Source organism: Panthera tigris, chromosome B4 (genome assembly GCF_018350195.1).
Source record: "Panthera tigris isolate Pti1 chromosome B4, P.tigris_Pti1_mat1.1, whole genome shotgun sequence".
Taxonomy (NCBI): domain Eukaryota; kingdom Metazoa; phylum Chordata; class Mammalia; order Carnivora; family Felidae; genus Panthera; species Panthera tigris.
In genome coordinates this window covers 1146136-1173202 of record NC_056666.1, presented here as the reverse complement: position 1 = coordinate 1173202, position 27067 = coordinate 1146136, and the positions used below count along the sequence as shown (strand labels likewise).

The 27067-nt window shown below is 51.4% G+C and overlaps 1 protein-coding gene and 1 long non-coding RNA gene across 2 annotated transcripts in view; both read left to right on the top strand.

The window, feature by feature from the left end:
* Positions 1-26081, top strand: part of ADARB2 (adenosine deaminase RNA specific B2 (inactive)) — a 133757-nt gene extending 107676 nt beyond the window's left edge. The window contains 4 exon segments of the mRNA XM_042990927.1: positions 9941-10122; positions 23276-23454; positions 25137-25268; positions 25437-26081. Of these exon segments, the coding sequence (XP_042846861.1) occupies positions 9941-10122; positions 23276-23454; positions 25137-25268; positions 25437-25472 (529 nt within the window). The 3' untranslated portion in view covers positions 25473-26081.
* Positions 16982-17889, top strand: LOC122240191. The gene is made up of 2 exons (XR_006219556.1): positions 16982-17292; positions 17550-17889. It is a non-coding gene; the product is annotated as an uncharacterized LOC122240191 (long non-coding RNA).
* Positions 26082-27067: the final 986 nt, after the last annotated feature.

Sequence of the window (27067 nt, the reverse complement as noted above, 5' to 3'; positions counted from 1 at the left end):
CCCAGCCGGAGGCATCTGGCTTCAGTCTGCACCACGTGGGCGAGGTCGTCCCCACGGAGGCTGACAAGGGCACCACCCTCCCGTCCCTCATGTCACTAATGGGTCCCATGGGGCTGCCTGCTCTCCCTACCCTGGTCCACCCACCCCTTGAGCACTACATCACATTCACACTTGCAAGAGAAACAGAGAAGTGGACAGGTATAGGAGAAAGGGTGACGGAGGCAGTCCTGGCGTCTGAACCCCAGAGCCTGTGTGTGGGACGTTGTGAGGCAGACAGACCAGGAGCAGACGACCGGGCCAGCAGGGGCTGCCGAGGACAGTCATCAGTGAACACGCGGAAGCTCCTGGCTGTTGCTGCGGGAGAACAGCAGGAAAGACAGAGCCGTCTCGGACTTTCCAGCCACCCCCCCATCTGATGAGGCGCCAAACCCTGAAGTTCTGTGCCTTCACGCGGCACAAACAGGTGCCTCCCATTGGCGGTCGGGAAATACTGCACCAACGTGACCTGTCTATGCCCAGAGCAGCCACAACGTCCAACGTGAAAAGTGTGGCTCGGGGGGCCCAATGGGAACCAGAAGCTAAGGGCCTGCTTCCTTCCAATGGCCCAGACGGCCTGTCAAATGCAGGGCTCCAGCCTCCGCTGACCCCTCACACTGCCCACCGGCTGCCAACACTAACGGTTATTTGTGCTGCCCAGAGACTGTCAGGAAGGGTCACAGACAAGTAAGTCTAACTGCTGACTGTCATCCCAAGGGTGTGACCCCAAAGCTGCTTGGACCCACAAGCTGTGTCCACACAGTAGTTCAGAAGTTTCTCCAATCGCAGGTGGAGTTGTAGTCGAGCAGCCATGAAACAGAAATAGTCGGCTGACTTAACCACCTATCACATGTGACTTTTCTGTATTTAGATAAAAATAAATGAATAAAATTGTATTTTTAATTAAGGTAGAGAAAGTGCATCCACCAGACAGATTTGCAAATCCCTTGATATCCGTGTGTAATGAACAGGGAGCCGCCTATGTCTAAAGACCTAAACAACCAGCACAGCAACATTAGTTCTCTCCTCCCAGAGATCAAAACCAATACACAGGAGTCACTTCTGGATCAATGCCATGTAAGCAATGTAAATTAAAGCACCATACATACCCTGAGTACGATTTCGTGACTAACAATTGATGTCATTTTACAACGTCAGCGGTAAGAGTGTAAACACGGATTTACAGCACAACATGTTATAGAAAGCTTGAAATTTTTACAGTGGTTTAAAATGAGCCATAAGATATTGTGAACACATTTCCTGGATTCCAGCCATTGGATAAGTGCTCACACTGCCTGTGTATTCTCTACGGCTTCCAGTTGGTCTTTTGTGTCCTCTGGCCTTGCCTGAAGACCACCCCCCACCTCACCCTGCCACAGCCCTGCAGCAGCAGCCACATCCTGGGCGAGCAAGATGACCGAGTGCCCCTGTTCCCCACGAGGACAAGAGCCTCACTACAGAGAAGGTCAATCCCCCCAAGGCCAGCAATATGACTCTCTTCCACAAGCCCTCTAGGATTCTCTGGAAATCACATAACTAATTCTGCCCATTACAAGAGGGGCTCAGCCCTCCTCAGAGATGGGAGCTCCTGTGTACATCCCTCTGTCCACAGGCAACTTTTCTACTCTTCAAGACGATTCAGGGCTCACTCGGCCTGGTCCCCCATCGACCTGAAACACCACCACCACCACCCCCCAAGGATCTGAGGCTCAGTGACAGGCAGAACCCCACCTATGTCACCTAGAGATCTCCCACCCGCCTCTGAGCAGCAAGAACAACGCTGGTTATACATCAGTACTTGTTGGCCTCAAAGGACCATTTTTCACCTGGGAAGAGTCTTGTCTCATGGAAGTGGCCTGTTTTATGCCTCGTCCCCCCAGCAGACGCTACATATAAGGGAGTGAGTAGAAATCATGTGCACCCCTGGGCCCCCCGCCGGGGTTGTGGAACACACAGAGTGTGGCAGGTGCCCACGGATGTAATGCTCATGTAGCCATCTCGAGACAGAAAGGGGCTGTGGACGGTGCTGCTGGCTCACCGAGACTGCCCAGCAGCAATGAACCGAGTCCAGCCCTGTGAGGGGACGATGGGCTCAGAAGCACAGACTTCCTACCACTAGATATGCAGGCTGGGGTCCCCTCCCTGTCGATTGCCCTGCGCTGCAGAGGGGAGAACATGGGAGGGTGGCCAGCGCCTGGCCAGGAGCCAGGTGGCCTGTGCCCAGCGAGGTTTCCTGCATCTCAGGGGCAGGGGTGTCACAGCCAGGAGGGCAGGGCTTCTGTGGCCTGGGACAGTGGAGGGGCGGCACCCAGCCACGCCTGTAGAGTGAAACCACACAAGCTGAGCAGCTGGCAAGGCTCTGGGCCCAGGATGCAGAGAGAGTGGACAAAGGCCACAGCTACAGATGGAAACCTCATACGGTTTCTCAGTAAGTCCAGTGCTCAAGCAACCGTCCAAGGTGAAACAGGGAAGCTGCTGGTATGGTGATGTCATTCCATTAAACTCCTGTCCAAAGGCAGGGGACCCAGGACCTGAGAAGCGTGTGTGCCTGAGTTAACACAGCTAACCACATCTCCTCTCCTGAAGGCTTCATTCTGGACACAGGTGGGTCCCTTGCCTGATGGAGCTCATGCTCAGCTCCTTCTGGAAGTAAGGCCTGGGGTATCCTGCGCAGTGGTGGGAGGCACCTGATGGACCCCTACCCCAAGCCCAAAAGACAAACACTGCAAATCAGAGTATTGCTGCCCTTTTGATGGGAAAAGACACCCCAGAACCTTGAAATATGGAGATACAGACTAATTTTTTTCCCTTAAAACATAATTTTGACATTGAACATGCACAAAACGAAAGGTGGTTTCTTTTGCTGGGAACAAAGTCATCAGAATCACTAGGAAAATTCTTGGGTCATCAAAGTCTTTTGAAAATGAAATAATTTCTTCTTTGTAGATTCTGTAGAAATGGCATAAATGCTATCTTGATAAAAGTGGTCCCAGTGCTCCAGACCGGGGGCAGGGGGGGGGGGGTCAATCCCGTGTGGATGACCTGGCTTTGCACGGAAAACCAAACCAAACCACAAAGTTCCCGGCTGGAGGCGGCCCCCAGATGGGGGCAACTGAGCAGAATCAAGACCAAGCAGTCACACCCCCTACTGCCGAGGAAGAGCTCAGAGCAAGCCCAACCACGCGGAGAGGCTTCCCCTCCATGACAAAGTCAAACCCAATGAAGAGATAGGAGAACAAGGTGGAAAGCAGAGAAGAAACCACTGGTGATACCCCAGCAGACCCAGAAGACAGCCGCAAGCTTCTGCTCTGTTACCCAGAGCCTCCTGCCTCTGCTCACAGTTCCTGCTGTGCACAGGTGGACAGACAGCCATCCCTTATCCCGTGTGCAGGCCTGGCTGCGGCAGATGGCTGGCCATCCCTTATCCACGCTGTGCTCATGGCGCCCTGCAGTCTGTCTCAGAGCAATCCATCCATCAGCATGCTCTCGTCGCTGGTCATCTGGGATGCTCCCACCTGACTGCTACTGGGAAGAATGTTTCCCCTAATGTCTGCACACAAAAGTTTTTTCCCAAATCTCCAAGTATGTATTCAGATATACTCCCCTCCGTGGGTCATAGACCCCACCATGGCAGAGGGGAAACAGAAGGTTCTCATAAACGAGACAGGCTGGGACCTCCGGGTGGGCCACGGCAGGTGCACTGGGCTGGATGGTAGCCTCCAAAAAAATATTCCATGTCCTCACACCCAGAATCTGCAAATGTGCCCTTACAGGATGGGACTCAGGTGTCCTCACACCCGGAACCTGTGAATGTGCCCTTACAGGATGGGACTCAGGCAAGCATGAGAGGAGGAACTTACCCTGGGTTATTCAGGCTGGTTCTAGATCCTCATAAGAGACAGGCAAAGGGAGCTGGGGACAAGGAGAGGGCACACAGAGGAAAATTCCATGTGGGGGTGGACACAGAGGCTGGAGTGATATGTCCACGAGCTGAGAACACCAAGGATGACCAGAAGCCAGCAGAAGATCCAAGAAAGGCCTGGCACAGACTCTCTCAGAGCCTCTGGAGGCTGCACAGCCCTGCCCACACCTTGACTTCAGTGTTCTGGCCTCTGGGACTGTAAGAAACCCCCCGGTTTGTGGTGTGTGCCACAGGGCCCCAGAAGACCAGAACAACCAGGTAAGAGGCATTACTCAGACCAATTCATTTGCTCCTTGGAAATTATGGAACCAGAGAAAGTCATAGTAAAGTCAATTCCCAAAATGCACCCTTCAAGATCGCCATGGTAAAGCCTGGGTGTAACTGCGGGAAATGAGTCGTTTCACTGGGTCAATGAAAGCTGACCTTCAAAACCACAAGTTGACGTTGCGTAGCAGCACAGCAAAGAGCAGTGCAACTTCCCTTCAAAAAGATCGAACAGCAAACACTGCACGTCCGCGAGACGGGAGAGACAGACGGCACCAATGCCACTGCCATGGTGCACTGTCCTGAATGCAGGGTCTGCTCGTCCGCCATCTACAGCCTCGCCGACAGGCAAACGCCCACCTCCCAGAAGGATAGGCAAACCAAAGCCATGCTTTTTGCCTTTGCCTCTGAGAATCCAAAGTTAGCGGCACATAAAAATCTAAATCTTCTGGAACTAATGTTCCTTTAGATATGGTTTCTAATTTTAAGTACCTGAGCTTGATTATTGATCACAATGTGTCTTTAAATGAACAGATTAAAACTTTCTCCATAAAAATGAACTGTAAAAAATTATAGCTGTTCTCTGGGGAGTGAGGCACTGTCTGACTTCTAAACTTAGATTCCAGATGTGAAGAATGCTTTCTCTGTGTGCCATGCCACCCTCCCCACCTCCCCACCCCAGCCCCCCATCTATGGCTGCGTCCCCCTGCCTCCCTGTCCCAGCACCCCCCCTTCCCGCCCCAGCCCCCCATCTATGGCTGTGCTCCACCCCCACCTCCCATCTATGGTGTTCGTCTTGTTGAAGTCTCACCAGCCTCACCAGCTCTGCAGAAATCAACTGGAGGTGTTGGTCATTTTCCAGTCTCGGAATACAGGTCCTTGTAAAACAGGTGCTTCCTAGATACCCAACCCCAGAATGCTTGCAGCCTGGTTTAACAATCCTCTCGCACCTCCTGTACCAGAGATTGTGTGATAACCTTACTATAGCTTCTGCACCAGTTTTACCTAATCTCTAGTGATAAATTCAATAGTATGGATCCAACAGAGAAGTAGGAGCAACAGTCAGGGACACTGTGTGTCTGCTGCCTCCACTGCTTTTGCAACAACAGCTAAGGCAGGCACACATGTGAGTATCAATCCACCATCCACAGCCATCCACCCCAGGATGCTGAAAAGGGCTGAGGAACTCGGTTTCTGCAAAACAAGCTAGAGACCTGGCTGGCCCACAGGAGACAATACCAAGAGCATGTTGACAATGTGGCAGTACAGGCCAGACCACAGACATCTCATGAATAGTACAGATGTTGGCTGGACGTGCTGGGGGTCCTGGTGATGGGGCTGAGAGAAGGACACTGGGCCCAGGGACTTGAGAAGCAACAGCCTTGAGCACAGGTCTGTGCAGAAAGAGCCTGTGTGGCACACACAGTGTTGGAAGCTTCTTCACCTTACAGTTTCCATCTTCACAAAAGAAACAAAAGATAATCCCTAGAGTAAGTAACATGTGACGTTTGTCCCCCAGGAGCCAAGGGGCCAAATGCAGCCCCTGTAAGGGGGGTCATGGAGTCCAGCTCTGAGAGTTAGCCAGAGCCCCAGCACAGAGCCCACGTTCGGCACTAGAAACCCCACACACCCTAGAGACCGTTGCCCCCCATATGCAGGACTTGTCAGGACCAAGAATGGAACGACCTAGTCACAGAGCTGCTGTCTGTCTGGTGAAAGCATTCACAGTGTACCAGTTTGTCAGGGGCAGATGGAGCCAGAAATGTCATGTCGAGAGGGAGGACACTTCCCAGGTAGGTTTCAGAGCACAGAAACAAGACACCATGTGAAGCAGAATTTCTTCCAGCTGAAAACACACAGAAGCGGCACATCGTCCTGACCCCAACCTGACCTCCAGGGCACCTGTGTCCCCTACGTCTGCAGTCAGAGCCCACATCCACTGCACACGGTCCTGCACTGTCCGGGCTACCCTGGTCGCCATGACATAACCAGACTTCCTGAGGGGTTACTGGGAGCAAGGTCACCTGGGAAAATGCAGTGGATTGCAAAAGGCTTGTCCACTGTCTGTAACAACCACCCCCAAACCTAGTGGCCTCAAACGAGTCATTTGTTCTGTGTGCAGACCTTCAATGTGGGGGACGGGGGCTCAAGAGGATGTCTCATTTGGGCTCCATGGGGTCAGCCAGGGCAGCTCCCTGGGGCCAGAGGGCCCCCTTTAGATGGCACGCTCACATGGCTGGCCAGCTGGTGTTGACGATCCGCTAGGAGCTTGGCCAGACTGTGGGCTGAGACCGGGTTCCCCTTCATGGACTCCTGGGCCGGGATCCATAAGGAGATGGTCTTGAATCCATTTTGAGTTGATTTGGGGGTATGGTGTCAGGAAGTGGTCTGGTTTCATTCTTCTGCATGTAGCTCTCCAGTGTTTCCAGCACATTTATTAGAGACTGTTCTTGCTCCGTTGTGTATTCTTAGACCCTTTGTTGTAAATGAATTGACTGTATAAGCATGGGTTTATTTCTGGGCTCTCTATCCTGTTCCATTGATCTGTGTGCCTATTTTTATGCCAAGTAAGTGTATGTCTCTGATGGTACTTGAAGACGGTACCACGGGCCTCACTGTAATTTTACAGAGTTACATCTCCCCACAGGGCCACATCAAAGTGGCAAAAACAGTAGGCAAGGACCCCAACTGTCCACAGTATGTAACAGTCATCACCATCCTGTCTCATGTGCCAGGCGCACACCAGCGGTGACCACCTGAGCCAGGGCTCAGAGGGCTCACCCCTGCGACTGTTTCCGCTGGTCCTTAGAAGCCACAACTTGAACTGAACATGGAGACGGCATCTCCTGGTGAAAGAAATGCAGCTTTTCCCAAGGCGCTGCCTCCACTTATCTCTGGTATTTCCATATTCCGTGATTGACAAACAGACAAAAAGATATTTATCGAGGGATTATCTATACTGAAAACCATACAAGGGATTTTTTTTCTCTGTCAACATTGCAGAAATATCAGCTGTTTGAACAAAAGGAGAGGTATATTCATTCGATCCTGGACACTGAAAATTCCCCAGTTTATGTTCAGGAAGACATTTGGTATTATTGATCAGGTTAGCTGAATGAGTTTAAACTCCTATAGCCAGATAAGAAGAAGGCTGATTTTCTCTTTATTATAAAGGTTATTGAGAGGGAACCAGATATAGAAGGTATTTGGTTCTTTTTGACGATCCCACAGACTCAGAACCACTTGAATATGTTCCAGAAGTCTGTTCAGCACCAATACTTGGATGGCCCACAGGATAGCGCTGTCTCTTCCGGAAGTACTAATTTTCTTGTTCAAGACTTGGCTTATTTCAAGCAAGCACTTTGTTATCAATGGGGGAAATGTCCATTTACCTGCTTTTAATTCATAAGGAATGTTCAAACTTCACTAGCGGTCAGAGAGATAACAGACACCACTTCAGCCGCCTGCGTCCCGGAGCGCTTTGCCATCCCATCAATGGCGACCTGGCCTCGTAACTGCGATTTACTATGTCTATGACCCTTGCTGCAAGAGCGTCTCCCAAAGCAGGAGAGCCTACACGTGGGTCAGGAGTAAAGCATACACTTAAACCACAAATATTGCACACCTCCAGAGTGAAAGGGATTACTCACTACATGTGCTGTCTCTCTGTTTCTTGGCGTACCTTCAAATCTGGGAAGGAGGTATTTGAAATCCCAAATGAAGTGACTCTGTTGAATTTGTCCTCACTTTCTGGTGTGTCCTTGGCCCTGCCCAGAAATACAGTCTCAGATTTAAGGGAAGGAACCCAATCCCTCAAAAACATCAGTGTTCCTTCCATGGAAAGTTCATGTACCTCCTCTCCGGGATTTTGTGGAAATTCTGTAATTCATCAGTGAAAAGTGAGGGAAAGGCAGCCTCCCCAGGGCCCCAGCTGGTGTGCCCGCTTGTACAGTCAGGTGGGAACAGAAGCCTGGGCAGAGGCGACATCATCAAGTGAAGGGACTCCTACAAAGTAGTGAGAAGTACACGTGCGGCCTTCAGAAATGTGTGCTCCTTCAGAACTTTGCCACATGTACTTTTTAAAATTAGATAATAGCTAGCTAAACAGATGATAGGTGATAGATACATAGATAATAGATGATGGATACGTTGATAGATGGATAGATTGATAGGTAGATAATAGATGGATGATAGACACATATATAGATACATAGATACACAGATATCTCCAAAGGACAGCAGTTTCAGGCCTTTCTAAAAGAAATGATGTGACTTACAGAAATGACCACAATTATTTTTTAAGTGAAGTTATGCAAATCTGATAGACTAAAGTAAATGTTTCATAAAACCAATGACTGTTTAAATTGTAGGACTAAATTGTTTGTATATAAATATTACCTTTTATATTCCATTTGAGTTTTATGTAGATGAACACATTACTTTAATGACCCGCGTTTGCAGGGAGAGCAGGAGACTCGCTCTCTCGGTTCCCGCCCGCCAGATGGCTGCCTTTTCTTGCATGAGATTAAAACATGTCTCTCATTCACTGTGATGCTTCTGAGGCAAATTAATATCGCCAGCTAAATTGCTTGTGTTTTCGGAATAAAATTTAAAGAGAACTTTTTAAAGCGATTGGTGTCACAGGTTCTCGGAGCAGATTGCTCTCCAGGTAGGGCATGCTGGTTTTAAACATGCGGTAATTAATGGAAAGAATTCTGTGTTAATTGACTGCTTCAGGAAAGGGAAATATAATGACTCCTTATTAATCATGAAAAGAAATGTACAGCGTGGAGGCACCACGGTAATTGCTCTAACAGCGGAGAAATGTTAATTAATGAAAAGAACAATGATGTAAGAAATTAGCTGCATAATGTCAGCCTCTGACGGAGGGTGGGTTGGGTTCGAAACACGTTATTTACAGTGGAAACCACAAACCGTTGCCTCAAACAGATACATGTAACCTTGTACCACCCAAGTTTAGGGGGAAAAGTCTTAAAATGCTGCTGTCATCTTTGCTTGCAGAAGCAAAAACACCTGCCCAGGGCTATATTTATGTCACAGGAGAGCGGCCTTGTCCTTCATGTCTGCTCTGGGCTTCTAAAGCCACAATCTTCCTCAGAGCAAAACAGGGCCATTTATTAATGTCATTTAATTTCCACACAACAGGTCATTCTGACTGCTGAGGACAAAAGGAGGAGAAAGCATTTTTCCCTAAACTGAAATAAATAAACTCCCTTCTGATATTTCCCTGCTCATGTAAAGAAAAATTCAGATTTACTTTGGGGACACTGTCTTTTTTTTTTTTTTTTAACCTAATTTCAAGTCCCTGAGAAGAATATGTAGCTTCCGATCCATCTAACAACTCATTTTCCAGAAAAGGAAGCCGCGTTCATTAAAATGCAGAGCCCCCCCATCAGACCCCTGCACGGCATCGAGGGGCTCAGAACCATCAGTCGCCCAAGCTGGGGCTGCTCCCGGTCCGTGTGCCAAGGAGCTTGTCCTTTGGCCTGCTTGATGGGGGGTCACAGCCCCCACAGCCCGGGGCGGAGGGCAGGAGGGGAGGGGGTTCGCACAGCGGCCCCAGGTGGAGGGCTGGCAGGGAGGGGGTGCTCTCACAGCCAGTGCCCTATGGGGAGGGGAGGAGGAAAGGGGGGCTGCTCTGGGGGCACAGAGGGTACCCACCTTCGGGGGCACCGCGCTGACGCCCTTTCCTTCCAGGTGGAATGTGCTGGGACTGCAGGGTGCGCTGCTCTGCCACTTCATCGAGCCCGTGTACCTGCACAGCATCATCGTGGGGAGTCTGCACCACACCGGCCATCTCTCCCGGGTGATGAGCCACCGGACCGAGGACATCGGCCAGCTGCCGACCTCCTACCGGCACAACCGGCCCCTCCTCAGCGGTAAGAAAACCCTCCCCGGAGACGCGCACCAATGCCTTCCCATCGGCCCGCCCCATGGGTCCTTACTCGGGCACACTGTGCCCATTTTGGCCAATGGCTATTTAAGATTTAGCGAGCAAAGTTACAAAGATCCGAAACAAAACAAGAGGGTCACGGTGCATCCCGCGGGCAGGAGTGGGCAGCGTTCGGAGGGGGGCACAGACCAGGACGCAGCGCACCACCTGACCACTGTAACTGGGGGTCTGCGGTGCCCACGCGGTGAAACGCCAGCTTAAGTCTTAGACTAGATCACCTGGGAGAGAAACAGGAAAATTAGAGGTGTTCAGTGCTGCGGCTCAGAGCTGGGCCGGAGATTCACTCCCAGGATTCTGAACTTTCTCTAAATGACATTATCAGGGTGATAATAGTGCCCCATGGGGTAGGAGTGGGAGCAGGCACGGTTCATGAGCAGCGCTTTATGACACTTGGCACGGATTTAAGAAAAGATACCTCCACGTTTGTTCATTCTGCACACCGACCACCAACCACAGGCAGCACCTCACACCTGCTACTCCAGGAAGAGCCTGGGGCTGGGCTGGCGTGACCAGTCAGGTCCCCACTGCATTACACGTGAGATCCCGTTCTTAGGACCCCAGACCCTGAGCCAAGAACCACCTCTCTGTTGCTGAGGGAGGAGGTGTGGCCCTCAGGCAGTAGGTCTGAAATCAGCCTGGGTCCAAAACTTGTGTCCCCTGTCCTCAAATCCCTGTGACCATGTTAGAGTCCGGGGGCTCCATGTGTCCAGGGAGGGAGCCTTCCATGCAAAAGTCTGCACACTTCAGCAAGGCCTGAAGGTCTGCACACTTCATCTGAAACGGGGTCACAGAGTCTGTCCAGGAACGCAGGACAGTCACCATCTTTTAGGGTGTCACCTTTCTCTGCTGGTCCCCAGGGCCGCTCCTTTGTGGCGGGGGTCCATTCTTCACCACTGTCCCAGGGGCCAAGGTAACACGATCAGCAAGGCAGGGTTTCCTCAGCACCATCCTCACTCGAAACCCTGTGCCCAATACTGCAGGGCCCTTGACTCGAACCAGAACCGATTCCGGGCATTGACGGGCCTGTGGGCGGTCTTGCTGGGGGGCGAGCGCCTGAGGGGCCCGGTCTGCACAGAGCGGTGAGGACACAGCAGTCGAGTCTCTTTCTGGGAGCGGCCACACCGCCAACACGAGGGAAGGACACTCGGCCACTCGTCCTTCTCAACAAACACGGTACACGACGCCTCATCACACCAACCGTCTCCATGTCACAGGTGTGGGAAGAGGCTCCTAGAAATTCAGTCACTTGCTGCGATGCTCCATCCATTGACATGGGGCAAGGATTCGAACTCAGCTTGACTACAGAGCTAAGCTCTTTCATCTTTCCACACTGCATCCCGTGGCCCGCACCATTTAACTGATGCCTATATTTTTAATCCCATAAAAATTAATAATGCAAAATGGGAGCGGCAAACCAGCCCAGGGCTCGCACAGCCCTGGAGGCTCACTGCCAGCTCGACCAGCGTCAAAGTTTATGAAATTACATTTATTTTTTTTTAAGTTTATGTATTTTGAGAGGGGGGTATGGGGAGGGGCAGAGAGAGAGAGAGAGAGGGAGAGAGAGAATCCCAAGCAGGCTCCGCACTGTCAGTGCAGAGCCCAACACGGGGCTCAAACTCAAGAACCATGAGATCAAACCTGAGCTGAAATCAAGAGTGGGACACTTAACTGACTGAGCCACTCAGGTGCCCCACATTTATTATTTTAAAGTTAGTAGGTTCAGGTGTAGTTCAGTTTCAACCTCTTTCTTTTATTTTTCCTTTTTTTTTTTCCTCAAAATGGCAAAGAATATTTACTTCTTACAGTTGAACTGCCAACACAGCTCCAGAGCGGACCCCAGGAGATCTAGAACTACTGGTTTGGTGCTCAAGTCCAAAATTCCCATCTCGGGGGCGCCACAAACCACAGTGAGGTTCTTAGTTCCTAAGTAACTCTGAGAGAACTCTGATCTGTCCGCACGGGTGTCACATGCCATCTTTTCCCAGGCTTCCAACTCCTCGGGTGGCCTCTGTCCTCTACGTTCATCTCCCAGTGAGGAAGTTACTTAAGCCCCATGAGCACAAGGAATACAGAAAGCAAATCCTTACCAGCCTCCACCAGTGGCTGCTTTTCATTCATCCTTTGGGTACCACACAATACTGCCAGCATCCATTCTTCTGGCAATGCTTTTTAAAAATCCTAAGTTCAACTTGGAACATGTACACATAGATGAAAACAGGAATTGTGAATTATAAATGTGACACAAGTGAATTTTTTTAAAAATGTAATTAGAGAAATTCAGAACATCTGAAATCATCAAGTGGCAAAGCGCCTGAGACCTACGTGAACCCCCACCCCGCCATCCAGAGGGGTAGTCACCCCTATTTACAACCAGGACAGTGACTAGACACTTCAGTCTATACTTAGATGCCTATTTAAAATACTGTTTGGGGTACCTGCATGGTTCAGTCAGTTACGCGTCCGACTTCGGCTCAGGTCACGATCTCACGGTTTGTGGGTTCCAGCCCCACATCAGGCTCTGTGCTGATAGCAAGGAACCTGCTTCGGATGCTCCACCTCCCTCTGTCTCTGCCCTTCCCCCACTCATGCACTTGCACTCCGTCTCTCTCTCTCTCAAAAATAAATGAACATTAAAAAAAATAAAATACAGTTTTTATTATTGCCGAGATGCAAAGAAGCCCACGCCATGGTTTCGCACCTACATGCTTTTAACTGCAGTGACTGCATTGCTCTGATGGATATTTAAAAACCAATCATCCAACTTTTGAAAGGAAATCATCAGGATTTTTTGCAACAGAAGAGAAAGAGAGAGATCTTCTATAAGGATGATAATGAAACACACTCAAACAAGCACATGAAATCTGCTTGAAGATTCCCTCAAGGTCAGTTTGCAAAATTGCCTGAGAAGATGAAGCCCACATATTAGTGCAGGAGTCCTGCGTTTAGCTAGGGCTCAATCAGTTCTGGGTTAATAAGAAGCAGCCGAGCTGAAAAGATGCCCTATTGACACGGTTATAGGGTATACTAATGTCCTCCAAAGAGATCTTGAAACATTCTGCACAGACCAGCCTATACCTACGGGCAAAACACCACAATGTGGACGTCCACACCTCGGCTGCCGAGCAGCCTGAACCCTTCGGCAAGAGTCACATCACCAGGTGGGAGCAGCCACCATAAAGGAGCTTGCCTTTCCCATTTCTCAGCATATTCGATATGGTGAAAAAATGGTGATGATGACAATCAATAAAAATCTGTGCTCTGAATACTCATCTTTTTAGGAAAACATAAAGTGACATACAAAGTGACTTTGAAGCCTGTTCTTCCAGACCGGGGGTATGGTGTGTCTGAGCTTCCAACCTCAAAGGTAAGTTTATTTTTCTTCATCAAGAAAAAGAATCCCAGCCAAGGCGGAAAATATGGGTGGAATGCACAGGTTCTGTATTCCTCTTAACAGCATATTTAATGGATCTGGTTTTCAACAATGAGCCTTCGTAGTCCACACTGAAGATAAAACTTACAATTAGTTTTACAGCCCATGGCAAGGTCTTGGCAACGAAAATGATATCCAAGAGATGGACGCAGGGAATTGGATGTCAGAACCGCGAGTTCTTTCGGACCCCTGGTTCTTGTGCACGTGATGGAAATCACAGGATCGTGATAAGCAGACATCGGTTGTCTCCCTTCCCAGTGCACATCTTCCCAGAAGCGTGAAAATGGCTAGCTGGCATGTCAGAGCCTTTTCAGACTCCATGTTTCTCAAGGAGCTGAATGTGTTGAAATGTCTACCAACACAGTCTGTAAGTCCTGCCCAACACCACCTGCTGGTTGCACTCCAGACACCTCTCTTTAGGGAGCAGTAGTGGGTGGGATGGAGGAGGAGGTCTGTCGCCATGCATAGCCATGCTTTTGTGAGTTCCAGTCTCCAAAGTATTGTCACTCAAGCTGTAGAATCTGACGGGGAGAGCTGCGCCTCTTTAATTCAGGAGAAATTTCTGAAGTTAATGGTCATTAATAGTGTCTTGCAAAACAACCCAGTGGGGTAGGAGCAAACATTGTCTTTTATGCAGATGGTAACGAATTCGCGGTATTATTTTTATACTAAAATAAACACTGGTTTATTATGGAAAAACCTACAAATTTTTCATAAATGTTTAGGATAAAACACATGAGCTTAAAAGTGTATCTGAGCAGCTGCTTTGTCTTGGGGTTGTTAGAAGTAGAAATTTATCTCCTGAGCCCTTGAAGGAATCTTTGGTAGAAAAAGATTATTATAAATCTTGCTAGAATAATCTAAAGGCAATCCTAATATTTTTGCCTAAAGATTGAAATGTTAGATTCAACAAATATTTAATAAGACATTTCCATAGATTAGCACTGATCTCCCCCTGCAAATCAGATGGCACATAGCTTATGATAAATTTACAATTATAGAAAAACCTTGTTTTAGTTTTCTGAGGAGTTTTTCCAAAAATACTTGTATATTAGTCAAGTTACATTTAATTTCCCCCATGATTTTAAGGAATTCGTTCACCAAAGTATTTGAACACCAACCTTAATTCCATTGCTCTTGAAATTTTTACCATTTAAGGCAAATACTTCCATTGTCAATACATTTCATTTATGCAAACATCAAGAAGTTGGTCAACATAATCCATACTTACTTAATCATTCAACAAATATGTATTGATTGCCTAGACATACCACGGACAGTTAGTTACACCCTGGGAATGCAGCAGTGAATGAAACGGTCAAAAACCCATGCCCCAGGGAGATTACATTCCAGGGGGGACAAAATGAAAATGCTTTGCAGAAAAATAAAGCAAAGAAAGGATTAAAAGTGAGTTTTGACCTTAAATTAACCAGAGGGTGAGGACAAACCTCACTGGGGGTGACTTTGGAGCAAAATCCTGCAGGAAGAGAGATAATGTGGGGAGGGGCTGCCAGGGAAGAGCCTGGGGGCCAGAAGCAGGAGGAGAGTCTCCAAGGGGTTCAGGACAGAGGCCAGGCTTCTGTGGATTAAATCAGGACCAAGTCTGAACCCAGGTAAGCAGGCCCTTGAGGGGTTCCCAGAGCAGTGTGAAACTGTCTCCATTCCCAAATTCACACTGAGGGCACCCCTGTAAGAGCTGGATCAAAATAATGCTACAAAAAATATGGAAATACAACACGGGCACAGAGCAAAAACTAACCAGGCATGGGAGGAGACAAGACCACTTTAACAAAAGCCAGCAGGCACAAGAGTGGGGAAGGAGTCACAGCTGCAGAGATCACTGTTCTCGGATGCAGACTCACCAGCGAAAAAGAGATGTGAAAAACAAGGAGGGGTGCCTGGGTGGCTCAGTCAGTTGAGCGTCTGACTTCGGCTCAGGTCATGATCTAACAGTGTGTGGGATCGAGCCCCACATCAGGCTCTGTGCTGACAGCTCAAAGCCTGGAGCCTGCTTCAGATTCTGTCTCCCTCTCTCTCTGCCCCTTTCCTTCTCTCTCTCTCTCTCTGTCTCAAGAATAAAGATTAAAAAAAATTTTTTTTAATGAATAAACATTTTTTTAATCTTAAAAAAAATAAGAAGGAAAATGCAGGGGGGAGATAGAAGCCAAAAAAAGAAAAAAAAAGAGAACTGAATAGGAATTTCAGAAGTAAAGAAAATAAAACAATTTGTGTAACAGTGGATAGGTTGAATAGCAAGTTAAACACAGCTGAGGAGAGAATTAGTAAATTGGAACATCCCCCTGACAAAGATCCTGAATGCAGCAGAGAAACAGAAAGAAGGTGCATTAGGTAGGGTTCTCCAGAGAGCAGAACCAATAGGAAACAGTATGTTCATTTTCCTACTAGAAAAGAGGGATTTATTTTAAGGGACTGGCTCGCACGAATGCAGGGACTGGCAAGTCTGATCTCTGCAGGGCAGGCCAGCAGCCTGGAAATTCCAGCAGGAGATGACATTGTAGCTGTGTCCAAGGATAGTCTGGAGGCAGAACTCCTTCCTCTTCAAGGAACCACACTCCTTGCTTCTAGGGTTGTCAGCTCATTATATGAGACCCACCTTCATAGGGGACAGTCATCGCTTTACTCCACATCTACTGATTCAAACATCAGTTACACCTAAAAGTCCCTCACGGCAACATCTGCCTGGTGTTTGACGAAGCAACTGGGCACCATAGACCAGCCAACCTGACACATGCAAGTAACCATCCCAGTGGGAAAATACAAGCCAGGTCAGAGACGGAGTGAGGAAGTCTGACGTACCTAAGACATAACCTTTAAAGAGGCAATAACTAAGGCAAGAAACTCTCCAGGACAGTTGAAGAGCATCAAACTACAGACCTAAGATGCATATTATGGCCCAAGAAGGATCTTCTTAAGTTCTCCGCTCAGCAGTAAAACGGCTTATAAATACATACATACATACATACATACATAAAATCTTTAAAAGCAGTCAGAAAATAAAAGAATAATACAGGGGAACTAAGACTAGTAGCTGGTTCTGGGAAAATAAAAAAACAATAAAACAGTATCTTTAAAATGCTGATAGAAAATGAATCTCAACCTACAATCCTAGACCCAATAAAAGCATTCTTTAAAAATGAGAACAAGACACCACTGTGGACAGACAGACAGAGCTCTATCAGCTGCAGCAGACTTGTGCTGCAGGAGACATTAAGTGTGTTATTGGGGCATAAGGAAAATGGTCCTCAATAGATAAAGTCAAATAAAGAGTGATGAAAATAATCTGCATTTTTACCAGTATAAAACTTGCCTTATTTTGGATACCATAGCAGTGAAAGATGCATAATATGAAGGAAAAAAATGACCATATTCTGCCAAAGCCCCCTTGTCCCATGTCCTCTAAAGCAATGACAATCCTTACCAGTACCAGGAACCATGTCATTATCAGGTTATAAAGTGAAATATTCAAATTTTTTCCTGCCACAGAGGAAATTTCACACCTTTCAGAGGGTCCTGTGGGCCCATGCATTTTAAACTATGCAGACCACAAACCACAGTCACTATGTGCACAGACAAGGTCACATTCCTATTGACTCCAGGACGGGAGTCCCTGAAAATCTGTGGGGAAAACTCTCACTATAAGAAAAGGTTCCAGGGGCGCCTGGGTGGCGCAGTCAGTTAAGCGTCCGACTTCAGCCAGGTCACGATCTCGCGGTCTGTGAGTTCGAGCCCCGCGTCAGGCTCTGGGCTGATGGCTTGGAGACTGGAGCCTGTTTCCGATTCTGTGTCTCCCTCTCTCTCTGCCCCTCCCCCGTTCATGCTCTGTCTCTCTCTGTCCCAAAAATAAATAAAATAAAATTAAAAAAAAAAATGAATAATTTCAAAAAAAAAAAAAAAAAGAAAAGGTTCCAGCTCCCCAAGCAGGTGACCCCGGAACCTTCCGGTAGAACTCCCCAGCAACGGCATACCTTCAAGCAGTGTGCACACACACCCTCAACCTCACCAACTGGTCAGAGGAGAGGAGGCAAGGGAGGCCGCAGCAGCCCGGGTCTTACCTGTGTGTCCCCTTGGGCTGGCAGGAACCCACGAACTGGACAAGCATCTCGCAGCAGTCCTGCACACTCTAGCACATTCCCCACACTCGCCCGGAAACGTGCTCTATTAGGACAAGACAGTAGCTGTAAAATTACTGTCAATTATAATGTTGTTCGTGCTAATGAAAATGAATAAAAGGACATTAATGCAGCCTTATTAGTTACTCCAAATCTATAGGTCGGCATTAAATACCCCTAGCTCCGCTTCCCTTAGAAGTGTGGTGTGCATGTGTGACAAGTGTGTCTATGTGCACGTGCAAGGGATGGCACGTGGGCAGCCAGCAGTGTGTAACACAACAGGGCCTGCCAGTGGACTCTGCTGTATCAGCCATGTCACAAGACTGGACGCAGTGGTGCCCTGAGACACAGATAGGCCTCACTTCCTGTCAATGTCACATTCCTCAGTGTCTCGTGTAAACTTAATCTGGAGAAACGGAATCAGATTTTAAATATATTAGGCCCACTGGCTATCTAAAGACATGCTGCGCTCTCTCTTACGTACTGCTTTTTTAAAAGGTGTATAAGGGTTTTCTCCAAATGAGGCATCTTTTCATAGCTAGATAAGCCATTTCCACAGATGATGGAGGATTCGCCCCCACTGCTCTCAATGATGGCGGTCATAGTGGTGATGGGGCAGCACTAATGGTGGTGGTGACTCTAGTAACTGCAGCAGTGGCCATGGTAACCGCTGTCCTGACCGTAGCGGTAATGCATGGTGGTGGTTAGCAGGCTAACTAACCCATCAAAAGGCCACACTGCTGGTAAGTGACAGACATGACACTGAACGAGGTCTTCAAGTTCAGCCTATTCACACGACTGTGGGCACTGAATGAAACGTCAGACGATCTCCATGGAGACCCTCTGTGTATTTGCCACCACGGCAGAGTATCTGTGTCACAGGCTGGTGGAGACCTGCTTGGTCTCACCAGTCTCCGCTTTGAAGTAAAATACTCGTCTAGGACATTTCATAAAAGATGAATGGCCTGCATATGGTATGGCACAAAGACAAGCCAACAGAGGCCGTGCATGTCCGTGCTGATGGAGAAAGAGTTTGGGAAGATGAGGTTCTTTCCAAGATGGCTGGGAATAATTACTACAGATTTCACTAAAGAAGAAGGCATCGGACCTGGTCCTCACCCACCTGGCGACCAGCTTTCAGGGACACCTCTTCTCTCAGCCTGTCTTGGGCTTTCACCTCCAGGGTAACGCAGGGGTACCCTGCCTAGTCACACCTGCCAGCTTCCAGGACGATGCAGGGATACATTGCTGTCGTCTTCCAGCCACCACACTTGCTGGCAGGTGATCATAGCGGCCAGGGGACTAACACAGTGCTGCAGTGTTGACCTATAAAATCTCCGGAGCGGAAACCACAGTGAAAAATGCAACATTGTTCCTATGTTACCACACAGTCAAGGCAGAAGTCCCCCAGGATCCACGCTGGTCAGTTTTATTTTGAATTATTTTTGTTTCTGGATGTGAAGGTGCAGGTTTGCAGACTAGCGCAGGTAGTCCGGGCTGAAAAATACGAAGAGTCCATGTATGTGCTTGCAGAGAGACCCTGTGACCTTGGACAGAGGTCATCTGTACACAGTGCTGGGTTCTCCACGTGTTACTGTTTGAGAGGACCTTCTCCTGGAGCACAGCAGGTACAGGCTCGTGCTTTCACTGCTCAGAATGTAAAGCTCTTCCCTAAACCCTAACTGGGACAGGGGCCCATGTCGACCGGGACCTTCCTCTGGATGGAGAGCTCTGATGAGCCGCCAGGAGGCAGTTCAAGCTGTGGATTTGGGGAGAGAAGGTTATGCTATACGTTCTAAGTGATTGGATCTGGACGATGTGCCAATGAGTTGTCATCTCAAGCATGATAACAAAAACCAGCAGTAGGCGGTGATGCCCATGACTGTAAATACATTGTGCACTTGAACTTGAACTTGAGACTTGATTTTTACCTTCAGTCATTTGACGACTGCTTCCGGAGGAATGATCACTTCCAGCCAATGGGAGGAAAAATAAAATGCAGACCAGAGTCTCCTTTCTGGGCCTGAGCAGTGTGTCTTCCTCTAACCACACCATGTGGTCACATCTCTGCCCGGCTCCAGCGCTCGCAGAAGCACGCCGTCCTCGGCCTGGAGAGGACGCTGGACGAGCCCCTTCTCTGGCCCCAGTCCCCGCGTGGCTCCTGGGAAGCTGCTGGAAAATTATGAAGCCGGCACGTGATGAATGAGCTCACTCAGATGCGCACGACGCTCCTTAGGAGACAGGTGATCGCAGCTCCCCCTGGCTGCCACGAGTTAACAAAAGCCTGGCCAACAAGCCGGTGGGAGCCTGCTCAGGTTCAGGGAACAGAGGGCAGGTGGAAGGGCACAGAGGGTGGGTGGAAGGGCACAGAGCAGGTGGAAGGGAACAGAGGGCGGGTGGAAGAGAACAGAGGGCAGGTGGAAGGGCACAGAGGACGGGTGGAAGGGCACAGAGGGAGGGTGGAAGGGCACGGAGGGAGGGTGGAAGGGCACAGAGGGTGGGTGAAAGGGCACAGGGCAGGTGGAAGGGCACAGAGGGCGGGTGGAAGGGCACAGAGGGAGGGTGGAAGGGCACGGAGGGAGGGTGGAAGGGCACGGAGGGAGGGTGGAAGGGCACAGAGGGTGGGTGAAAGGGCACAGAGCAGGTGGAAGGGCACAGAGGGCGGGTGGAAGGGCACAGAGGGAGGGTGGAAGGGCACGGAGGGAGGGTGGAAGGGCACGGAGGGAGGGTGGAAGGGCACAGAGGGTGGGTGAAAGGGCACAGAGCAGGTGGAAGGGCACAGAGGGCGGGTGGAAGGGCACAGAGGGAGGGTGGAAGGGCACGGAGGGAGGGTGGAAGGGAACGGAGGGCGGGTGGAAGGGAACGGAGGGCGGGTGGAAGGGAACGGAGGGCGGGTGGAAGGGAACGGAGGGCGGGTGGAAGGGCACAGAGGGCGGGTGGAAGGTCACAGAGCAGGTGGAAGGGAACAGAGGGCAGGTGAAAGGGCACAGAGCAGGTGGAAGGGCACAGAGGGCGGGTGGAAGGGCACAGAGGGTGGGTGGAAGGGAACAGAGGGCGGGTGGAAGGGCACAGAGCAGGTGGAAGGGAACAGAGGGTGGGTGGAAGGGAACAGGGTGGGTGGCAGGGAACATAGCAGGTGTGGAAGAGCAAATTAGGAGCAAAGGCAGGACTGGAGCTGTTTCTGACTCCTGAGTCAACGAAGATCTCACCCCACATTTCCCACATCTGGGAACAGAGGCTCGGTCGTCATCACTGGACCTAAAATTTCATTTCGTTGCAAGTAGTCATTAGTGGGGCTATTACAGTTGGAAATCGACGATTTTTGTGTGTGATTCATGGAGCCGCTGTGACTGACAGCACAGGCCCTTCTGTGCCTCAGCACACACCAACGACCTGGGCCCCGCCTGCAAAGAAGGGGGCTCAAGGGCTGGTGGGGAGGTGGGAGCTGCCTGTCTGCAGTCAGACTACTGCCCACTGCCAGCCCCTTCTCTCTGTGCACGTCTGTGTGTGCAGCTGGCAGACAGGGCGGCCCCTGGTGAGGCCAGTGGCCAGCGTGTGGCCTCCCTGCCGGGGCTGCTCTCCAAGCAGGTGTCTGTGAGCTGAGAGCCAGCAGCAAAGTGGGCACTTTCCACAGCAGAGAGGACACGGAGGGAGCAGGGAGGTCTGATGGCAACATCCATCTGGGACTTGGAGACTTTCCCCCAAGTCCAGAGCGGTGAGGAGACCCAGGTGACGATGCCGGAGCCCTGGGCCTCGGCACTCAGTCCTGACTGTTGTGGGTGTCCCCCCCCCCCCCATCCCGGGGTGGAGGAACAGACAGCAGGCTCTGGAGCAGGCTGGCCTCTCTTTGTGTCTGGTCACTCCTGACCTTGGCCACTGCCTCCCTCTGCCCAAGGGGCCGCCTCGCTGCCAATGTGCCAGATTGTCCCCCTGCCCAGCTCTCAGTGTGGGCAGCTGCCACAGGGAATCGCTTCAAGGAAAAGGAACAAGCGGACATGGATGGAATTAGCCCGGGCGCCTGGCACTGCCCATCCGTGACCAGGAGAAGGTCACCGGGTGACTCTGCTGTGGACTCAGGCTGCTGCAGCAGCAGGTGCAAATGCAGACCGGTGTGTGCCGAGGGCGGGCGGCCCCTGGACGGTGCGTGAGACTGGGCGCAGCGGGGGGGCCCGGGTCTGTAGCTGTGCGGCTCCAACAGGGTGTGGGGTGCAGGGGGCGCCCCCTCCCAGGATGTCTGCTGCAGGCCCTCAGGGGCCAGACTGCTTCCCAACGCCAGGGCTTCTCAGCTCTGGGACCCCCACGGCACAGGTCACTAACTTGGCCCCCACCCTTCCGCCCAGGGTGTTCAGGGGAAGGAGCAGGTGGTGTGGTCATGGAGGAGAGGACAGGCACACCAGAGGGGCAGGCTCTGGAAGGTGTCCCGAGGAGGGGCAGCGGCTGTGGGAGCGATGGGAGGGGGTGGGGGGCTGTAAACTGAAGCAGCGGGAGTTGGGGCCCCTCCTCCATCCCGCTGAGTGTGGCAGGCTGTGCTCCCCATGGTGCTGTGCACAGAGCGGGGGCACCGTGGGGCCTTTCCTACCTCATGCTTCACGCTTCTCCCCTGAGGTCACGCAGGGTGGGAACGAGCAACCCTCAGGCGGAGGGCGGGGCAGCACATTCTAGAATCCTTGGATGGCTGGGTGGAAAGCCCTCACGTTCCCACTAGCAGACTCCACGCCGTGGGCGGGACATAGGCCAGGCAGAGGCCAGATGCCCGATGGTGCTGCCCCTGAGGAGGGTCACCGGTGCCCCCTTCCCTGATCCACAGTTGGCTGTGTCCCAACTGAAACCAGCTCACAACCTGATACGGAGAAACTCTGCAGGGAGGGCTCCGTGGACAACCCCGGAGGCACACTGCACAGGCCGGTGTTGCCTGGGGCACTGCTTCCGGGGCAGTCATGGGGAACATAGCTAGAAAGACCCGCCGTCATCCTGAAATTCCTAACAACTACTGAACGCGGGGCCTCATGCTTTCGTTTTGTGCGGGGTCTTGGAAGTTCTGCAGCCGGTGCTGTTTCTGGACCACCTTGCTTGGTTAATTAACTATCCTACACTCTTGGCTCTGTCGTTTTCATTAGCTTTTTTTTTTTTTTTTAAGTTTACTTATTTGAGAGAGAGTGGGGCAGGGGCAGAGGGAGAGAATCGCAACCAGGCTCTGCACTGTCAGCACAAAACCCAACGTGGGGCTCAATCTCACAAACCATGGGATCATGACCTGAGCTGAATCCGAAAGGCAGACACTGAAGCCACTGAGTCCCCCAGATGCCCCTGCATTAGCTTTTTAAATCTCGTCAACCAAACTACAAACCTCAGGGCCTGATACCATTTACAATTCCTGAGTTAAAATCCACGAGTCCCATGAGAAAAGGCACCCCACACCCGCACAAACCCAGACCGTTTGGCCCTCGCCTTTCCCGCAGGAACCTAGTGGCCCAGAGCACTGACACCCGGCTGTCTCCCGGTCCCCCCCTCCCCGACAGGTGTGAGCCACGCCGAGGCGCGCCAGCCTGGAAAGTCCCCACACTTCAGTGTGAACTGGGTGGTGGGCAACACCGACGTGGAGGTTATCGATGGCATCACCGGCAGGCGGAGCTGCGGGGGCTCCTCGAGGCTCTGCAAGCACGTGTTCTCCGCGCGGTGGGCGCGGCTTTATGGAAAGGTAATAGTCCTTGGGGGGCGGCTCCCAGTGACCACGGGGAGGGGCCCACGGAAAGCCGTCACCTTGTCTGAGCAAGAGTGGCACGTGGCACGAACACCAGCTCCCATTCTGTCTTCTCCCCCCGGGTGCCCGTGGCCACTCTGCGCAGGGCCCGTGCCGGCAGCAGCCGCAGGGCGAGAGGAGGGGCCGGAGGCTTCATGGAGGGCATCGTCAGGGAAGTCCAGAGGAAGCCCCTGAAGTTGGTATGACTCCCAGTTTAGGTGGAAGGAAACTGGGTGGTTTCCCGCGAATGCCAGGCGGAAGGTGAGAGCTCTCCCCGCGACCCCCAGGCTATGCGTGTCTGATGCAATTCTGAGCTTCCTTTCTGCTCCATAACTGTATCTACAGACTTCAGGTTGAGATCTACAGATTTCCACATGCTCCCAATGCATAGCAGGCCACAGTGCAAGCAAACAACGCGACAAAGCAAAACACACAGAAACCAAACAGCAGAAACGCTTCAAGCGGCTGGGCCGGCTTCCCCACACTTCTTCCTCCCACAGCTCCACACAGCAGTGACAGCGTGGGGAGGTCTCCCGGCCGGCGGAGCAGGACAGACACACTGACCCTCAAGATAAACGTTCCTTTCAACTCAGAGGGCCCTGGAAGTTGTGCGTGTCGTCCTTAGCAAGGCACGACTTCTGTGGCTGCCACGAGCCGCCGATGGGGACCTGGCTGTGCCCTGACCGCCCTGACGGCCTCACATGCCTCTCTGTCCACTCAGGGCACCGTCCGTGTCTCCCTGTTCTGCACAGAGGTGGGGCTGTGTCAGAGCACACCGCTTTGTCTTCCTAAAGGGCCCTTTGCACCCGCTGCGGGGGGCTGCCAGCCAGTGGGCAGGCCGGTCCCCCGACTCCCTGGAAAGCACACAGGGGATTCGGGCCTCCCGCCTCAGCGCGCCACACCCTGGCCTCCCCACCTCCCTGCCTACACTGGCCACAAGGCCCTGCCCAGTACCAGCTCAGAAACCCAACAGAGGAGACAGCCTGCTCCCACCGAGTTCCTGCCTGGAAACCCACCCATCTCGCATCTGTGCAGTGCTGCTTCGGTGCCCACGAACATCCCTGGGGGACCATCCCCACCCCAACATGCGCCCTGATCCTCCCCCCAAAAGAAAAATACACAGTGTGTCTTCTCAGTGGCAGGTGAGCTATAGGGCTATTTTGTTTGCTGGGCACTCCCTCCACGGAGCCCCAGGACTGCTGGACGGAGCTGGCTGGCCACGGCAGTTAGTCTTTTGATCCTTTTTCAGATTTAGATGAAATATTATTTTGTCAACAGGTAAATTAAGGAGAATAGATATTTATCTTCTGTTAAGAGCTTTCCTGGGGAAAACTGACCTAACATTGGATATATTTACAGCATGTAACATGACATTGGATACATCTATAACATATATAACACACAGCATCAGATACACTGAGGGCGCGTCACATGGCATTCTGAGGCACACACACTGAGAACCACGACCATGCTAGCTGACAGCCCGTCACCACATGCGGGGAGAACACTCACCTTAAGAAGCCCCTTTTGGGCAAACTTCACACACGTGTCGCTTTCCCGTCTCCCAGTAAGAGAGCGGGACAGGTGGCCCAGCTGGTGCGAGCGTCTAACCCGCTCACTGTCTCGTTCCTGGCCCACAGCTGAGCACACGGATTCCGAGCCACGGAGACACGCCGTCTGTGTACTGTGAGGCCAAGCGGGGGGCCTGCACCTACCAGTCTGTTAAGCAGCAGCTGTTCAAGGCATTTCAGAAGGCCGGGCTGGGCACATGGGTGAGGAAGCCGCCTGAGCAGGACCAGTTCCTACTAACCCTCTGAGCCACCGGACCTGCGGTTCCCGGAGCGGAGTGGGCGCCCGGGCAGGGCGGGGTGAGTGCGCGTGCGTGGGGAGGCAGGCGGTGCTCACCGGCTCTTCCTGCTCATTTCCCCTTGGTGTTCCAGAAGCACATGCGTGGCCAACGTTCGACGGGCAGCTAGACTCAAACCGGGAGCGTACTGCTCCCACGTTGTCAGAAGCCGGGTGGCCCCCCGACCTGGAGGCGCAGGTGCAGCCAACTCTTCCTGGTGTGTCAAAGGGAAAGCTTCCGTTCAGGCTAAAGGGTCTGAGGTGCAGCCTTGAACAGCGGAGCCGAGGGCTGCGGCTGGAAACGAGCCTCGGGCACCGTTCCCTGGGTCTTCCTCCCCGCCACGCGCCTCGAGCGACGCGTCTGGTTCTCTCTAGCACAAGCTGACATGATACTTCAGGATAAGCCACAATGAAGAGAAAAGCCATGGGCTCCTCTCCAAAGAAGCCAACAGAAAGCTTACCATCCTCATTACTCACTTAAGTTTTAACTCCACCTCCTTTCACAGCAGATTCAAGATGCGCAATATTGAAGAACCCCTAAGCCAGGACCAGAGAAATGAAGTCCATTCTTGCAGAGCGAAGGAACAGGGCCCACAGCACCCGTGAGCAGAGATGTAGGACGTGGGCAGACTGAACTTCCAGAACTGTGCACCACAGCCACCCCTGTACCTGGACCAGTCCCCACCGGTCTTCACTGGTCCCCACCGGTCCCCACCAGTCCTCAACAGTCCCCACCAGTTCCCACCGGTCCCCACTGGTCCCCACCAGCCACACCCAGACCAGTCCCCACCGGTCCCCACTGGTCCCCACCAGCCACACCCGTACCAGTCCCCACTGGTCCTCCCCAGTCCCCACCAGCCACACCTGGACCACAGTCTCTGTGACAGGTGCCCACAGCTGCTGGCAATGTTTGAGCTGTTACGGGTTAACTACCCCACAAGCCCCTCACCAGATCACAAGGACACCAAGTCTTGGACCACACTCTGACTTTTAACTAAATTTTTATTAGAGAGTGAGCAAAGAAAAAACATCCAGAGCAACCTTTACTTGGAGCTTGAGAAGCTATCAGCTCTCGATTGCTTTGGGTCCCCTGATCACCATCTTGCATGACCAAAAAAAAAAATCACATAATGCAGCTGCTGAAATGCAAGAGGCAGGATTCTGTCCCCTTCAGGGCAGGTGCCAAACAACCAGACCATTTGGGATTTAGCCTGTGGCACCCTTCTTAAGAGTCAGGACATGGCCTGTCCACACCAGAGGGAGGCATTTCTCTTACACACCTTCGTTCCATCCAGGTACCTTGAATTGTTCCACTCTGACCACTAAGGACTCATTTCCAACATCCGACATGCTACCTAACAGGCCTCTAATTTCTCCAACAGAAGATCCACATCTGCAAGTCACTGTGGCAAACAGCAAAGCTTCACAGTAGCCAGCGCTGGGCATGGGCCTCCTGGTTAGAATCCCAGCTGGCCACCCATGGGCGCACACCCTGAAAACACAGGATTGCCCCATAATGCAAGAAATGTGAGCACAACATCATGCAGTAGATACTCAAGTACAGATTGCAGATCTAACAGTGAGGCAAAAATGAAACAAAATACGTTTTAGAGACTTGTTATGGGCTAACAAGTAGAGGTGTTAGTATGGAAGCAAACTCTCCCTAGGACTTAATATAGAGTCAGACTCATCGTTCAAGTTCTTCCAGAAAAGGAAATGGCCACTG